At 34.3% G+C, this 15,069-nt stretch overlaps 3 protein-coding genes across 3 annotated transcripts; 1 reads left to right on the top strand and 2 right to left on the bottom strand.

The window, feature by feature from the left end:
• Window positions 1-518: 518 nt before the first annotated feature.
• LOC129915698 (coiled-coil domain-containing protein 115) lies at window positions 519-1,435 on the bottom strand. The gene has a single exon (XM_055995352.1). The coding sequence runs from the start codon at window positions 1,066-1,068 to the stop codon at window positions 544-546; it is 525 nt and encodes a 174-aa protein (XP_055851327.1). The 5' UTR covers window positions 1,069-1,435; the 3' UTR covers window positions 519-543.
• Window positions 1,436-4,434: 2,999 nt separating this feature from the next.
• Window positions 4,435-4,941, bottom strand: LOC129915699 (cytochrome c oxidase assembly protein COX16 homolog, mitochondrial). The gene is made up of 2 exons (XM_055995353.1): window positions 4,762-4,941; window positions 4,435-4,699 (listed from the first exon to the last, which is right to left on the bottom strand). Exons 1-2 carry the CDS (start codon window positions 4,929-4,931, stop codon window positions 4,531-4,533), a joined length of 339 nt encoding a protein of 112 aa, XP_055851328.1. The 5' UTR covers window positions 4,932-4,941; the 3' UTR covers window positions 4,435-4,530.
• A 1,771-nt stretch (window positions 4,942-6,712) lies between these two features.
• On the top strand, window positions 6,713-11,053 carry LOC129914801 (nuA4 complex subunit EAF3 homolog). The gene is made up of 4 exons (XM_055994202.1): window positions 6,713-6,908; window positions 6,979-7,096; window positions 7,174-7,286; window positions 9,771-11,053. The coding sequence occupies exons 1-4, from the start codon at window positions 6,881-6,883 to the stop codon at window positions 10,676-10,678; spliced, it is 1,167 nt and encodes a 388-aa protein (XP_055850177.1). The 5' UTR covers window positions 6,713-6,880; the 3' UTR covers window positions 10,679-11,053.
• The last annotated feature ends 4,016 nt before the right edge of the window (window positions 11,054-15,069 follow it).

The raw sequence follows: 15,069 nt of genomic DNA, 5'->3' as shown, positions 1-15,069 counted from the left end.
GTCTTTACTTCTGACGACACTTATAACAAGAAAGAACCGTCCTTTTAAGCCCTAATTTTTCAATCATCAGTTATATAGATATTCCTAGGAATAAGCTCTAAATGAGATTTATCTGACTATTGAAAAATTGGCCCCAAATATCTTAAATGATTTTTGTTTTTATTTCATCCTTTAATTAGAATCAGTTTTTGGAACGAGTTTAAAATTATCAAATGCTTTTGTAAAATCGATGAAGGCTTTATTCCAAATGGTTTTCTATTACTTGTTCAACAGTCTAAAGATGATCTCATAAATCTAACGAAAATTATTACAACGTAATTTTATAATTAATGCTAATTAATTAACTTAAGGTTATTGGACATAAATCCGAGATAAGAGATCAAAAATAAAATAAGGACAAAATTGAAAAATCTTGTTCAGCTTTCTGTGGTTTCTTAAACGTAAACTTAGGTACTAATTGAAAGTACATACAGGTTGGTCTTTAACAAATTGAACCTGAATAAATGAAAAAACATTCGTTTTTAAATTCAATTAAAAATATAATTATTTAATAGCGAGTTTATTCAAAAAGCTTTTTTGTTCTTTTAGTTTCTTTATAGAAACCATAATACTATCCATTTGAACTTGAATATTGGCAGCTTCAATAACAAGTTCTAATGAACTCTGAAATTTCTCTTTGGTTATTTGTAATGGCCGGGGAACTAAAACACCAAACCATCGAATTGGATCAATAAATCCTGCTTCTTTATCGATCGGATAACGTTTAAGCTGGAATTCCTTATCGGCACATGGACTTTCCGACTTAATTTGCTCCACTCTTACTAATGCATTGAATTCTTGACTCTCTTCCGTAGGTAATTTTGATATTCCAACTGTTGTTTGTCCTTGTATATAGCGAGCCTTTGCACAGTTTATTCTTCCTTCGTTTGTGACCTTTTCAATAGTTACTTTGCATTGGACTAATTGTTCAACTAAACTTAAAAGTTCCAAATGCAAATCGTCAAGATGTTCATGAACTTCTGCAAGACTAAGGTGTTTATAATCCTCACAAGTTAGTTTTTGAGGCATGTTAAGAACTTTAATAAGGTGTTTAATTAAAAAACAGTGTTTTTTTATGAATAGAAATAAAATTTATTGTTTTTAAGTTGTGTATGTATGAGTCACATGACTTGACACTCTTGACATAAGTTGGATATATATTTGAAGAAAAGAGGAATATTGGCGTTTACACTATCAGATTTACCGAACAGACGACATAACATGCTGTCTCCTCTAATGTCAACCATGCCTAGCTCATGCACATGTCAATACGTACAAAGGTTTATTTTCGGATTCCTCATGCCCCTCTGTAGATGGGAATTGCATTGATTTCTTTTAAAATGCGTTTCATTGAAAATCGCTAGTAAACTACTGATGTAGTACTCTCCACCTCCCAAAGAAACAGGGCTTTGGTATGGGTCTTTTCCACTTCTTTCTCATTGGTCAATCTGCACTGGTGAAAAGGTAAACAAAAATTTTTTTCCAATGCTAATTACAACAAAAAAAAGCTATTTTTCAGTACAAAAAAAGGATTGTTTATATTCCACCAGCGCAGAACTGACATAAGATGGAAGTTCCCCATACAAATTTGAAGCAAATGAGGCTTTTCCACTCACTGCTTAATCTGGACTGGAGAAAAGGCAAGCATTTTTTCCAATGCTAATTGCAACAAAAAAGCTAGTTTTTTTAATACAAAAATGTTATCTTTTCTCGAAACCAGAAGCCAGAACTGACAGAACCGCGGAGTTCCCCTTCAAGCAAACAGGTCCGACTTCGGTCCGAATCCGCTCCGCCTGAGGAGGAGCTGAGTCCGACTTCGGATCAGAAACTGGTCCGAAGGCGGCTCAAATTAGTATGGAAATTATAATCACCGCGAAGTCGATTGCATATGTATTAGTGTGGTGAAAATCTCCATTCCGAGAAAACGGAGCCGAAGGCGGACCTGAGTCGGAGCAGCGAAAACCTACCAAAAGAGGAATAAAAAAGGGATGACGTTTCGCATTTGCGACCAAAAAAAGAACTAGATTTTTGTTTTTTTTCACTGAAACTGTTTTTTTTTATTTAATTTTGGCAAACGAAATTTTCACAATATATACAATATAAAATAGAATACATTTTTTTTATTTTATTTTATTTGTTGTTGCTGCTGTTGTTGGTGTTTCTTTAGATGCCCAATCGCATGTTTCACCTTCTGCCTTTTTCTTCATCATTAGAGATTACATCTACAACATAAACAGAAACACATCACTTTAATCCAAACACTTTGAGCGATATATACAACATACCTTTTTTTGTTTCCATATTGTTAATAGTTTGATATAATTGTTTATAATTATACTCATATTTTATTAACAACGACACGAGACACGACGCGACTAAACACTTCAACAAAAAATAACAAAATGACGCTTTTGCTCTTGTTGGCTATGTCTGTCTACTTTTTTTTCCTTTTCTCAGTTTTCACCACGATTCTCTTAGACTTTGTGTTCATACACAAAAAGTTGCAAGTGTGTAAGTGCAACCCCGCTTTTCTCGGTCGGAGGTCGGACTGTCTTTTCTGGACTCCGTTTTCTTGCTTGAAGGGTCTCCATTGAAGAATTTGGAGGAAAATGTGAGAAGGTACACAACCATCTTTATGCTTTTAAAGCCTGAAGCATTTAATAACAAAATTAACAACAAAAACAAGCAAAACAAAATTCAAAAATGTCACTTTTCCGCACAAAGGAAGCGAAATGAAATTTTCCATACAAAATTTCGTTTTTCTGTACGTAGCTCTAGCGAAAAATTGGAGAGTTTTCACTCATTTGTCACTTACTTTTTACTGTCGCGCGCATTTTTCTTGACTCCAAGAGCAGTGCTGACTGTTTTTTCACTTTTAATTCATTTATTTCTTGTGAATAATTAAAAATTATTTTCTGTTGCTTTTTCTTGATTTTAAATAAATTTGGAATTTTTTGATTTCGACTTACATGTAGGGTAAGTGGGGACAAGACCGCCTATGGGGGTATTAAAAAGTATTTTCTGCGAAAGGAGTCATAAAGATAAATAAAAATAATACAGAACATCAAATATGATATGACTGGGGCAAGACCGCCCATGGGCGAAATTGGAAGCTCTGGGGGTCAATTCCCGATCTGTGAATTGATAAAAATAATATCATTTCAATTTTTTCACAGCGTTTTTTCATTTCATCACATCACAGACAACCCTTATGCGATTCTCAAACTCAATGTGATAAGATGTGTACTAAAAAGTACTAAATGAAAAAAACTTTCATTTTTGAGAAAAATAGCTTTTATTAACAAAAGTTTTCTTAATAAACAAATTCGAATTAGCCTAGTGAGTAAGGCGGTTGCCTAGGCCTAGGTTCGAATCCGGGTGTAGTTTAGATTGTTTATTTTTTTTTTAATTGTGTTTTTTATTTTTCACAAGAATATTGGGTTGTGATAAATAATTTATCATGCGAAAACATTTAGACATTTGTTTTATTTCTTTCAGAAATCAAGAATCGAATTTATTATGAAAAAGTGATAAAACTTATCATTTCATATTTTTACAGATCGGGAATTGACCCCCTGGTAGCTTAAACAAAGTGAAAAAAGAAATTCATCGTTAAATCTTCCAAAAAGCTAAGCAACAGGCGCCAAACAATACTGTAATTGATGATTCTGATGAAGAGGACTTTGCAGATTGTATTTGTACCTTCTATCTGCAACTGTTTTCTTGATCCAATCCAACAATACTTTGGATTAAGTGCAAAATGTGTACCAAATGGTACCAAAAAGCTTGTGCTGGAGTGAGAACTAATGAAAATATAGCATAATTGAGTTATTATTACAAGTAGGCTGCATTTAAAACAATAGAAACGGTCTTTCTACCAACAAAATTTGATAGGGCGGTCTTACCCCCATGTGGGGGCAAGACGGTTTTTTGTTAGATGTTTTTTCAAAACGTATTATCTTTTGTTCAGTATTTTTTTCATAATAATGAGAGTTTCTGCAAAAAACATTAAACTTAATGAATAAAAGCTTTATTCTATTTAAAATATTTTTTATTGGTTTTTAAGACAGGCAAACAGTAAGTGGGCCGTCTTGCTTCCACTTCCCCTATGTTTTAAAATGTTTCATACATTTTACTTATTGAAATTTTTAAAATCGTCAACGAGTCTTTCACAACGATCTCGTCTCGTGCTCTTCGTCTCGCAAATCGCAATATGTGAATCAGGCATAAATCATGTTGGGCACATATTGCTTATGACAAGAAAATCGCATCAAGATCGATTTTAGTTCGATTTTTTTTTTGAGGAATTCGAAATTAGACATCAACCTAAGTTTGATTCAATAATAACCATAAGCTACATAAAATACGCTAAAAGGATATAGAAGAAATAACTAATTGACTTTTTTATATTGTTTGTATTACTAATTTATCACAATAAACCTTATCAAAGTAGTTATATAACTCTTTCATAGTTATCCAACATCGAATGGTTCATTCTTCCCAGGGTCTTGGGCCACGTTTATTCTCCCAATGATTAATATCAATTGTTTTAATTTTTTCGTACTCAGTTTCGATAGTTACTTCTTTAGATGGCTTCATAGTAACTCCGAATTTCTTCATTTCTTCAGGACTCACCGGTTGTTTTTTTGTGAATTGATATCTGTTGGTATTGTAATGTTGCAGTCAAATGAAAGATTGTCAAGATTTCAATGTTCGCTTTACCTAAGTTGTGTGAACTCCTTAAGACCGAATGATCCACCAACAATGCAAATAAGGAAAGGTAATCCATATTTGAATGAATTTCTTTTTGATATTTTCTGAAACTTTTGTACAAAAGACATGATCTTGGGGGAAATGTTTTTGTTTTCCTTGGTAAGAGCTGTCAAAGCCATAGAATTAACATTTTTTGAGATTGCTTACTTTTGCCAAAAATAAGTAACAAAAAGAAAGACTACGTTGGGATGAAGTTCGAGGAAGAGTGGGACATTTTTTAAAATTACCTTAAATCATCACACAACAAATTTGTGTGCTCTAATTTTAATAGTCTATTTTCACTAGAGCCCAAATGAGATAATTTCTCAAATTATCTCTTTCAAAGGTCAAAGCCAGAACTATAAATGGCGGATGGAGTCGGAAGCTACTGTCAATTGTTGTTGTTTTCTTTGACTTTTCCATAAGTTTTCATCCGTCGAGTGCGCTTGCGAGCGCACTCGACTTATGAAAAGTCAAACCCTTCAAGCAAGAAAACGGAGCTCAGCAAAGACACTCCGACCTCAGAACGCGAAAAACGGGGTTGCACTCACACACTTGCAATTTTTTGTGTATGAACACAAAGTCGAAGGAGGTCCGAAGGCGGCTCAAATTAGTATGGAAATTATATACCCTGTTTGTATGACCGATTTAAAGATCGAATTGAAACTGAATCGAAATTTCGATCCAGGTATATGGAAGTACCAGATCGAGGAATCGAATTGAAATAGAATCGAAAATAAAATTTTTCTTTTGAATATATTTGCAGGAAAATAGAAAAATCTAACCAAAAACAAAGTGCAAGTAAAACTAGATATCATTAGACATACATACAGTGAATTTGCAAATAAGAAGACAATCACACACAATTTCCACCATAAATTATATCTCGAGTATTCAATTCGTTAGGTATATATGCATATTTTCGATTCGATTCAGCTCCCCGAGTCGGATCGGATCGACAAATCCGGATTCAATTCGATTCAGGTATATATAGACCTAAATCCTGATTCCATTCGGATTCAAATCGCCATACAAACGGGGTAATAATCACCGCGGAGCCGATTTTATATGTATTGGTTTTTTCACCACGATTTCTCCTTCGACTTTGTATTCATACACAAAAAGTTGCAAGTGTGTGAGTGCAACCCCGTTTTTCTCGGTCGGAGGTCGGAGTGTCTTTTCAGTTAATTTTTTATTTTATTTTGTTCTCGTTTTCAGATACAAAAAAACAACACCAGTGAACTCTGTGGTGCAGCGAAAATATTTTAATAAATAAAATTAATGAATTAAAAAAGTTTCTATACACGCAAATAATATACAACCGACGAATCAAATAAGTTTAAAAGTTTTTTACCCGAGAATGTAAAACTCAATGCCTGTGAGTGAGAGGCATTGAGTTTCACATTCACAAACAATTTTTTTTTCTTCTCTCACTTCACGTTCACTCAATTCGCCAATAGCCGTTTTTTATTATCACTTGATCCATATAGATCATTACTTAAAATGCATTACAACAACTACATGAGATCTTGCTTTTCATCAGGATCACTAATCGTGATCTTGCTTTTCATCTGGATCACGAATCGAAATCTTGCAAGATCTCATGTAGTTGTTGTAATACATTTTAATTAATGATCTATATGGATCAAGTGATAATAAAAAACGGCTAATGAAAAATTGTAGAATGTAAACGGTCTCAAAGAAAACCACAAAACAATTCAAACATTTTTTTAAAGTTGAATCTAACTGGGCACAGTACTTTATGTGTAGTGTGGTAACTGGGCACAAATTCATTTATGAAAATGTATGGGTAGGTCCTTTCATATATTCCAATAAACTACTACTACATACACATTTCAGACGTCCGAAAAATTCCCTTAAATTTGTACCCAAGTGTCCGTAGTCTGGGTTAAAAACAAAAAGAGATGGCTATATAAACACACTCTTTTCACTCCAGCGCCAAATTATTTTTGTCACAGAATTTTCATAAGAAAAAATTTTCTTTTACGAAGAGGTTTATCATCGAGTTTTCTTTATTTTATTTATATCGATACAAAACAAAATATTTGATAAAAAACTTGCAAGTGACATGACACCGAAATTAAAATTTTCTGAAGGTAAATAACATGAAAAGTAGTACATATTTCAATAGTAAATTATTGACTATACGAAATTTATTTTTTTTAGGCGAAAAAGTATTGTGTTTTCATGGGCCACTCATCTATGAAGCGAAGGCTCTTAAGAGCACAATTACAAAAGATAAACAAGTGAAATATTACATTCACTATGCCGGGTGGAATAAAAAGTAAGTAATTTGTGCTGAACACCTGTTTGCACTAATGAACTCAACATTAATTACATTGGAATTATTTTGAAATTTAGTTGGGACGAATGGGTACCCGAGAATAGAGTTCTTAAATATAATGAAGCTAATGTACAGAGGCAAAAGGAGGTATCCAAACAACATTCTTCGTCGGCAGGAAGAAACAAGAAAGGTAATATTAACAGTTTATTGAAAATAACATGTTTATAGTTTAGTAAATACTACATTTTTACATCAGACACTTCTTTATAAGTTATTAAGTAAAGAAATGTTGAAAGATTTAAGAAAACTTTATACGTTCTGACCATATATGGGATAGGCTTGTGTCGTTCGCGAAGGAACTAGTTTAATGAACTAGTTCATTACGGTTAACTAGTGAACTTAGTTCACATACTTAATTCAATATAGCTCACGAACTTTTGTTTGATCCATTCTTTTGGAAATTTCTCTAAATGTCTTTTCACCAACAAAAACGAATTGTTGTTTTCACTGAGGTACACTAAACAACGAATCATTGCAATTTCACCAATTACTACTTGGTAAATAGTTTCCAATTCCTTCCAAATAATATCTCATTAAGTTCGATTACCCTGCACATATGGATTTGGAGAAGAATTTCCTGTACGCCGATTCTAAGAATAAAGGGCTCAGAAACCAAAGTGCATATGAAATTGCAAATCCAAATCTATACTCAGCAAAAACGGTTCTTCTGCTCTGCCTTAAGATTTAGATGCAACAGTGGCAAAGTGGCTTGGTTCAGCACCAGCAGTGTTTCTTCTTCAAGTACCACTACTCTGATTTCTGAGCACAAAGCTCATGCGGGCATATGCCTATTATAGTTGGGTCTTAATGTGTGAAATAAAGAGCAGTTTGGTCGGGTAATCGAGTTTTTAAAATCCGAGGATCCCCTTTTAAGTTACGCTAATAAAAGGCGCTTGATGTTTCGGGGTATTTGAAACCCAGCTTCTTCAGAAACCCAAGTCATCGTTTCTTTTATGCCAAATAAAGTTTTAATTCAGTCATCTTTTGCCATTTCCATGAGTTTTTCTTAATAATAAAATCAGCCGATAAATTTTTCATATGGTCATAGCAGTGTTAGTGACTACTTATTTGTAGCCAAGAAAAACTTTCAAAATTTGTGTTCAAAATGTACTTCTGGCATACATAGTTCAAAGAAATTAACGAAAGCAAAGATCTTTGTTTTGGCTTCAACATGAGTTTTGTTTTTCCCTTGAAGCTACTTAAGGGTGGAGGTGGCCACACAAGAATTATAGATTTTTGGAAAAAAATTGCAATGAACCAAACATTTCAATTGCCCCCTAATAAAATCAAATTGCCCCCTGTGGGGTGTGGGTGGGCCCCACGTTGGGAAACACTGTTTTAAAGTGTTAAAAAACTCTCTAAAATTTACGTACGTAGGTTGTAAACAAAATTTACGTGTTTTTTATTCAGCCTTACAGAATGATTTCATTCAAACCAAACAACCAGACGCTTTACACAACATTTAGTACAGATATGACTTCAAAGTTGTCTTATGTATGGATCACTTTTTTCAAAGTATAAGACAATAAAATCTCATAGTTCAGATATACCCCGCCACATTTTGATTTTTTGTCGAGAGACGCAAAAAAAAACTTAATATTGAAATGCTTTAAGGTCAATCTGTTAGAAAAAATGACAAATCATTCAATGGTTTAAAACCCTGATCAGCTGTTTCTATTTTGCCTTTAAGACGAAATTGTAATCCATACCACACTGATTTCAGTAATTCGTAGAATACCCTTTATTTTCCAAAACTGCCTTAAGTCTTCTTAACAAACATTCCACAAAATTCTGGTAGCGCATTTTCGTGATGGAATACCATACCTGCTGAACATCTTTCCACAGGTTCTCAATAAGATTGAGATCATAACTCTGTTGTGGCCAATTAAAAATTGAATTTGGTTCTCATGCAGCCAAGTATGTGTTTAGGGTCATTATCGTGTATTAACTACCTATCCCCAATTTAATGGCATATTTTCAAATTCCATAACGTTTTCTAGAATTCCCCTGTATTGATGCTAGTCCATCTAGGTAATCTTACTATCTGACCAAACCCACACCACATAATTGCTGCACAAACCATGTTTAATCGTATAGTTCATCGTATAGTTAGGATTAAACTCTTGATTTTTTGGTCGAGGGACGTATGTGCATATATGTATTCGATTAGGTTGAACTTAAATTCGGTGCTACACAACAGATTTTTGCAGAATTGTGTAGGTTTTAACAGGTGTTGTTTTGCAAATCTTAAAGGTTTCTTTGTTTTTCTTGGTAACATAAGCGGCTTTCTTCCTACAACGCATCAATTGAGCCCTGCTTCCAAGTAGCGACGGAGCACAGGTGTTGATGTAACCGTTACACCATATTCGTCCTCATTTTGCTCTTTTATAGCTCTTGACGTATTAGAAGGATAATTTCTACTCGCGGCTACCATTCGTCTTTGCATGGCTTTTGTTATTTTCCGGGGTTGTTGTTTCTTATGGTGCTTTCAAAATATTATTAAAATTTTCAAATAAACTACATTTACAAATGGTCCAAATTGTTTCTTTTATATAACATACATCTTAACATCTTAATTCAATACATTTTAATAATACAAACCTTTTATTTAAAGCAACACCAAAGGGAAAAAAGAGTGACAACGGTGCAGTAGTAAGCAGCAGTTCCGGTGCATGTACACCAAAAGATGGAAGCGAATCCAGAGCTTCAACACCATCCAAAGAAGTAAGCACTCCACTAGCAGCCCCATCTACATCTAGTCGCGGTCGTTCAAAACCAGTAGCCGCAGCTGCTGCAACAAGCACCACTCCAAATACACCTACCCCCGGACCTACAGCTACTGTCAGCAGCAATGCAACAACACCACTGACCACGGGAACAAATAACACTCCTGCTACACAAATTCCAATTGTGTCCTCCGGAACAGATTTTGATTCAAACAAAAAAAAGCGTTTACGAATCGATATGTCTATTGAAAGTGAAGAGCAATTTCTTTCGAAAGTAGAAGTTAAAATCAAAATTCCAGATGAACTCAAACCATGTTTAGTCGATGATTGGGACGCAGTAACGCGCCAACACAAATTACTTGACATACCAGCAAAAATCTCAGTACAAGATATCATAGACTCATATATTGCATTCAAAAAGGCATCAAAGTCATCAAATCCCTCGAAAGAAGTAGCTGTAAATGACGTCGCCAACGGCCTAGTTGAGTATTTCAACGTTATGCTTGGATCTCAGTTGCTTTACAAGTTCGAAAGACCCCAATATGCCGAAATACTTAGGCAGCATGTGGATGTCCCAATGTCAAAATTATATGGAGCATTTCATCTCTTACGATTGTTCGTGAAACTGGGATCCATGTTGGCCTTCACGACATTAGACGAGAAGTCTCTGCAAATGTTACTGGTCCATTTAAATGATTTTCTTAAATTCTTGGTGAGAAACAGTGGACAATATTTCAGCATGTCAAATTTTATCAATGTCAGTCCCGAATACCATAGGAACACACAATTTGTTTAGTATTGACATAGAATGTGGGTGGGGCAGCATTGTAAAGAATTTGAATTCGAAAGGAAAAGCAATTTAAAGTAGGTAGCGAGTGAGGCATTCAAACTTGCGAAAAAATATATAGATATCATACAAGCTGTCTATCAAGCCTTGATAAACATGCCTTATTTGATTTTCTGTTATACGTATACCTTAACTTTATTTCTTTTTTGCATATTGTTATGCCTCGCTTTTGTTCTTGTTTGTTTCTTTTTTTTATTTCTCAAAGAAAATCATTTTATGAACGTCTTGTATGCTTTTTGTGTTATAAGTTTTCCTTTTAATTTTAAGAATTAGATTAACAACAATCAAACAAATATATAACTAATAATAATAAATAATTATTATATAAAAATATATAAAACAAAATTGTGCAAATCAATATTTTAAATAAAGTTTTTTTTCTTCACACAGATTCCTTTTTCCAAAAATGTAGATTTTGCTATTTTTTCTTTTACTAGCTTTTATAAGGATAGTTAATTTCCTATTAGTCAAGAATTTACAAAACATTATTGAAAAGCTTAGAAGCGAAGGAAACATCTCCAAACAATAAAATATAAATCTACAAAAGATGGTCACAAATGACTCTAAATTGAAACCTAGAAACTAGAGTAAGGGTATTTCCATAAACGTCTGCCTAACTTAGGGCTACGTTAAACATGTCCATAAATTCAGATCTGCGATCGTACTAACTTAGTCCAACTGCAGTAGCAGCTGTTCAAAAACGTCACCATCATTTTTCGAAAAATTTGGATTTTAATGACAGAAAATTTCTAAATCGTGTTTTTTGATAAAAGGAGTTTAAATTAAATTTGTTCGAATTAGGGTGGCTCTAAAAAATATTATCTTATCTACAGTTGCTAATGAAATTCCAAAAAAAAAAATCAACAAAGATGTAATTTTGACCAAATAATCGAAGAGAAAAAAAAAATTGTCATTAGGGTATCTCAATTTTTTTTTTTTAATTAATTAAAAAAAAAATTTATGTTCACTACAGAGAAAGTTTGTAAGACATGGTTTATGAAATTGGTAATTTTCGCATTCGAGGGCACAGAAAAATGCTATATTTTACATTAACTCTTGGAATTCCACCAAAAGCGATTTACTTAACAAACTTTCTGTGCACTAAAACTCATGCTTTTTTCAAACGCAAAAAAACACCCTTATTAAAAATATTTGTTTCCATCGATATAATTGAGGCTATGAGAACAAAAGTGGCGTAACCCAATTTTTTTCAAAAATGAGTTTTTCATTAAATTGGGTCTCTTAATTGTATCTATTTTAATAGATATAGATGTATGCAGCTAGCTTCACTAAAATTTAGATGGCATTCAAAAAAGTGTTGTTTTAAAAAACTCTATTTCTTAAATCTCTCGTAGCTCAAAAATGAATTTTATGGCTTACGCCACTATTGTTCTTAAAGCCTCAATATGTCACACTGTTTACAAATTTTCTGTGTTATTAAAAAAATAATTTCCGGAACTGAAAAAGAAAATATTTGTTTGCTCAACCCTTTTTGAATGAATGAATATTTTACATCTATCGATAGTTTGATAGTTTTTATTCGATAGTTCACATCACTATTTGTTTTGTTATTTTGGTGTAAAAAGAAAAAAAATTTTTTTTCGTTTATGTGAAATTTTACCACCAAGGTGGTAACGTTGGTACCTTTTTGAAACTTTTTTTCTGGATAATACGGCATCGCTGTGTGAGCTTTTTGATCTGCACTGGTGAAGAGGTAAACATTTTTTCCACTAATTACAACAAAAAAAGCTATTTTTAAGTACATCTTATTTTTAAGTATATCTTGTTTACATCTTCGCCAGCCTAGAACTCATGGTATAAAAAGAGAAGGTATGATCATTAGAAAAAACTCAGTATCGAGAACTGTCAAAACTTATGGCTACTTAAGGTTTTGACAGCCCAGCCCATTGAAATTCATGGTATAAAAAGACAAGGTATGATCATTAGAGCCGCCATCTTACAAAATGGGGTAATAAGGTTTTGACGTTTGGCATTTGGCAAAGTCAAAAGCAACAACAATTTCCCCCATCCATGGGGGTAAGCCTTGTCGTGGCGGATGGGCTTACGGTGACTACTACTATGAAGCTAAGAGCTATGCGATCGCGAAACTTGTTTTCGCAGAAGGGCCTCCCATGGTCGACAGGTCGAAGCGGAGTAGGCTGTTGCTACTAATTACCCCCCCCAACGAAGGAGTGTTCCCACCAAGGCACTCCCAACAATTGACGGTAGCGGAAGAATTCATTTACAGAATCAACGGTAGCGTCACCAGTTCCAGTTAGGCCGAACTACTTGGTGAACCCCTTATATGAGCTACTCCGACATATTGAGAGCACAGGTCTATAAGGAGCAAATCACATCTAGGCAAAATAACATCAAGGTGAGCCTAGCGACACACACCAACATCTAAGAGCTTTCCATTAAGCGTGCATGCAATTCCTTGGGTTAGGCGACTGGAGATCACCGGCGTAGTAAAAGACGATCACATTACAAAAACAGGAGCATGCCAGTGTCGAAAATTTGCGAAAAACGTTTCGCGAAATTTTCCGAAAAATTTCGAGCATTATGGAAGTACTTGCTAACACGAACAGCACTACCCCGCCAGGCAGTACCGCTGCTACACACGGTACTGATCCTGGACCGATTAGAAATAATCGGGTCAGAGCTATACGGATTCCGGGGGCTAGCAAAGTAATGCACGAGGTTAGAAGAAAATTGAGAGTCGCGAGTTGGAACGTGGGTAGTATGAACGGCCGAAGCTGTGAATTAGAAGAGATGATGAAGAGGAGGCGAGTGGACATCTTGTGCGTCCAAGAAACCAAGTGGCGAAACACTGGAAACAGAGCCCGTTTCTTAGACGTCAAGACAAAACAATACAAGATGTTCTACTACGGAACAGAGCAAGGTAGAAACGGAATCGGTGTCATCCTTGCGGAAAAGCTTCTTGGAAACGTTTTGGCTATTTCGAAGTCCAGTGACCGATTGATGTCTCTAAAACTGGTGATGGAAGGAAAGGTGTGGAATATAGTCAGTGCATATGCTCCCCAAATTGGATGTGAGCAGGTGGAAAAAGATGCATTCTGGCTAGACTTCCACAACCTCATTAACCCTCTACTGCATACGAAGCCAAATATGGTTTTGTCAGTTTGAAAGCACTTTTCTCTTCTCTGTCACAAAAAAATGGCAAAGATTCAATACAATCCTCTTCTTTGTGTTTCTGAGAACCCATAAAGATAGTTTTTTCGTGTGTCCGACACAAAATATAGGTGTATTTTATGATCACAGGTGAGTCGATCAGTCGTGTGCATTGAAATCGAAAGTGCAGAATATATTCATACTTTAAGTGTTAATTACTGCGTTTCTTTGGAAAGTAAAGTGGAATTAAAAATTTATTTAGGATCGATTGTCTAATTGTGTATGCTATGAACCAATTTTTATTGAAAAAAAGTTATTGGCCTGGTCTTGGGAGGGCAAAAAGTAAGGAAGCCATATTTGGCTTCGTATGCATTCAGGGGTTGTAAATCTACACAATATGTAAAACTTTTTTTTTGGTAAATTTTGTTCCTTTACATTGTTATTTTGCTTGGAAGCTATGTTTTATTCAGAAATGGAGTCCCTTCGCTTTTAGAGACATTTTTCACATGTTAACCCCATTTCCGGCGGCGTAACCACACAAATTTCAGGGAAAGGGGGGCTCACCTATAATATTTTTCAATAATTTTATTACTTCTTAGCTTTTGTAAGATCTGGGAGTGGGTGAAAATGTTGGAGCAAGACCTACTTCGACAGTGGAAGTGAACCAGAAAAAAATATATTCAACGGAAAAAACAAATTGCTTTTCTCGGTTCCATGGCTTAAAATGAGCCAAATTTGAATTAATTCTTCACTTTTTGTAATGCAATGTATTTATTTTAAATTATTTTGTTTTTAAATGATAAATATTTATCTTTTGATATTTTTAATTGTATTCTTTACATAATCTGAATAAATAAAATTAGTAAAATTTCTTACCCCTTAATGCATACGAAGCCAAATTTGGCTTATAAACAAATTTTTTAAACAAATTAATTAAAAAAAAAAATTTTAATGAAAACCGTTTTGAAACAACCCAAAGAACCCATGTAAAGCATTTTTTAATTTTTTCGTCCGCTAATATTAATTCATGCAGTAGAGGGTTAAAGACATCCCAAAGGAAGAGCTTTTGTTTGTGGGTGGAGATTTAAATGGACATGTAGGGAACGGCAACGAAGACTATGAGGACTGCCATGGTGGCCTTGGATTCGGAGCTAGAAACCCTCCTGGCGAAGAAATTCTAAGCATGTGCAGGTCACATGGTCTTATAG

Source organism: Episyrphus balteatus, chromosome 3, assembly GCF_945859705.1.
Source record: "Episyrphus balteatus chromosome 3, idEpiBalt1.1, whole genome shotgun sequence".
NCBI lineage: Eukaryota > Metazoa > Arthropoda > Insecta > Diptera > Syrphidae > Episyrphus > Episyrphus balteatus.
This window is presented reverse-complemented; position numbering and strand designations above follow the sequence as displayed.

Bases quoted from the DNA above. Each gene is read 5' to 3' on its own strand.
- LOC129915698 (XM_055995352.1), bottom strand. From the start codon at position 1,068: ATGCCTCAAAAACTAACTTGTGAGGATTATAAACACCTTAGTCTTGCA.
- LOC129915699 (XM_055995353.1), bottom strand. From the start codon at position 4,931: ATGGCTTTGACAGCTCTTACCAAGGAAAACAAAAACATTTCCCCCAAG. The intron at 4,700-4,761 runs GTAAAGCGAACA...CAATACCAACAG, and splicing joins AAGGAGTTCACACAACTTAG to ATATCAATTCACAAAAAAAC.
- LOC129914801 (XM_055994202.1), top strand. From the start codon at position 6,881: ATGACACCGAAATTAAAATTTTCTGAAG. The intron at 6,909-6,978 runs GTAAATAACATG...TATTTTTTTTAG, and splicing joins GAAATTAAAATTTTCTGAAG to GCGAAAAAGTATTGTGTTTT. The intron at 7,287-9,770 runs GTAATATTAACA...TTTTATTTAAAG, and splicing joins GGCAGGAAGAAACAAGAAAG to CAACACCAAAGGGAAAAAAG.